At 40.5% G+C, this 1,719-nt stretch overlaps 1 protein-coding gene across 1 annotated transcript; it reads left to right on the top strand.

Moving 5' to 3' along the window:
* Positions 1-146: 146 nt before the first annotated feature.
* On the top strand, positions 147-975 carry LOC104941664 (L-amino-acid oxidase-like; the record flags this gene model as incomplete). The annotated part of the gene is made up of 3 exons (XM_010766794.1): positions 147-370; positions 642-710; positions 839-975. Coding segments are annotated over 3 exons (430 nt in total), but the record flags the coding sequence as incomplete, so codon positions are not given.
* Positions 976-1,719: the final 744 nt, after the last annotated feature.

The raw sequence follows: 1,719 nt of genomic DNA, 5'->3' as shown, positions 1-1,719 counted from the left end.
GTTTTTAGAGATGTGGGTACGGAGGAGAAGAGAGAGGGTTTGATTCTCTGACACTTTGTGAGTCTCCTGACACACCGGGGACACACCGGGGACACATGTAGAAAATACATCAAAAATTGCATTTTGCATGATATGAGACCTTTAAGTAAATGCATCTGTTGGCAGCATCCTCCGGTGGTTTATTAAAGAACTGGGGGTGAAGTTGAATCCATTCGTCCTGGTGAACGAGAACACTTTCTTCCTGGTGAACGGGCTGAAGAAGAAGAGGACATCCGCTGTGAAGGCTGATCCAAACATCTTGAAGTATAACGTGTCGGAAGGCGAGAGGGGGAAGTCTGCAGACAAGCTGCTGCAGACGGCTCTGCAGAAGGTACATTGCACATAAATACAATACAATGGAATAATAATACTAGTAATAATTGTAATAAGATAATATATAAAAGTAAAAAAATAAAAAATAATGATAATAATAATAACAACAATGGCAAATGAATTTACCCAATATCACAAAAGAGAATATTCAATATTGAATAATTGCTACACAGATTTTCTATGATTTTTTAAATCTATTATTGCTTGGTATTTGTCCTCACCCACAATATGCAGATAAATAACAAATAACAGCTGAGATATCTCTCTAGGTGAATGATGAAGTGAAGGCACATGGCTGCATAGCTGCGCTACAGAAGTACGACCACTACTCTTTGGAGGTAAATGTAATTTTAATTCGTAATTTATTTGATGTACTTCCAATGCAAGGGTAGAACACTTTTTGTTTTGATGAAAGACAGAATATTTAAAGATAATGACTATAATGTAGAAAACATCTGTTTCCCAGGAGTATCTGAATGCAGAAGGTGACTTGAGTCCGGAGGCGATTAGGATGATCGGAGACCTACTGAACGAAGAGAGCCTGATGAACCTGGCTCTGACCGAGATTATCTACCTCGAAAAAGACGTCAGCGACAACACCCAGTACGGTTTCACTGTTTCACTTTTTCCTGAATTCATTTACGGGCTAGAGCAGTGCAGCAATACGTCTTTAATGAGGCAACTAACCAATTACTGTTCCTCCTCTCGAAGACAAGCTTATCAAATGTTCACGTTTTGTTCTACCACATAAAATACCTCAGATAACACCCTACTGGTATAAAAAAAGGCGGTTACTTACAGGTGTCTAAACGAGAAAACTAAACGTCATCCCTCCCAACGTTAGCCACCTTTAGCTTAGCGGTGGTGACGTGAAGTCATGTGACCGTGCTGTAGTTATTTTATAGCCCAACATTAGCCGCCTTTAGCTTAGCGGTGGTGACGTAATGTCATGTGACCGTGCTGTAGTTCCTTTATAGCCCAACATTAGCCTCCTTTAGCTTAGCGGTGGTGACGTGAAGTCATGTGACCGTGCTGTAGTTCCTTTATAGCCCAACATTAGCCTCCTTTAGTTTAGCGGTGGTGACGTGAAGTCATGTGACCGTGCTGTAGTTCCTTTATAGCCCAACATTAGCCTCCTTTAGTTTAGCGGTGGTGACGTGAAGTCATGTGACCATGCTGTAGTTCCTTTATAGCCTAATGTTAGCTTCTTACTTCAGAGTGGTGTTAATCTGTGGAGATTATCCTGCTGATCAAACGTGTCAGTATTATAATTGTTTGTTTGACAGAGATGATTTGATGCAGTAATATCATTCTGTCATACCTAAAGCCTTGGAGTTTATCCTGTAC

Source organism: Notothenia coriiceps, unplaced genomic scaffold (genome assembly GCF_000735185.1).
Source record: "Notothenia coriiceps isolate Sejong01 unplaced genomic scaffold, NC01 NC01_scaffold00003684, whole genome shotgun sequence".
NCBI classification, from domain to species: Eukaryota; Metazoa; Chordata; class Actinopteri; order Perciformes; family Nototheniidae; genus Notothenia; species Notothenia coriiceps.
The sequence above is the reverse complement of the archived record's forward strand: the minus strand, read 5'-3'. Positions and strand labels throughout refer to the sequence as shown.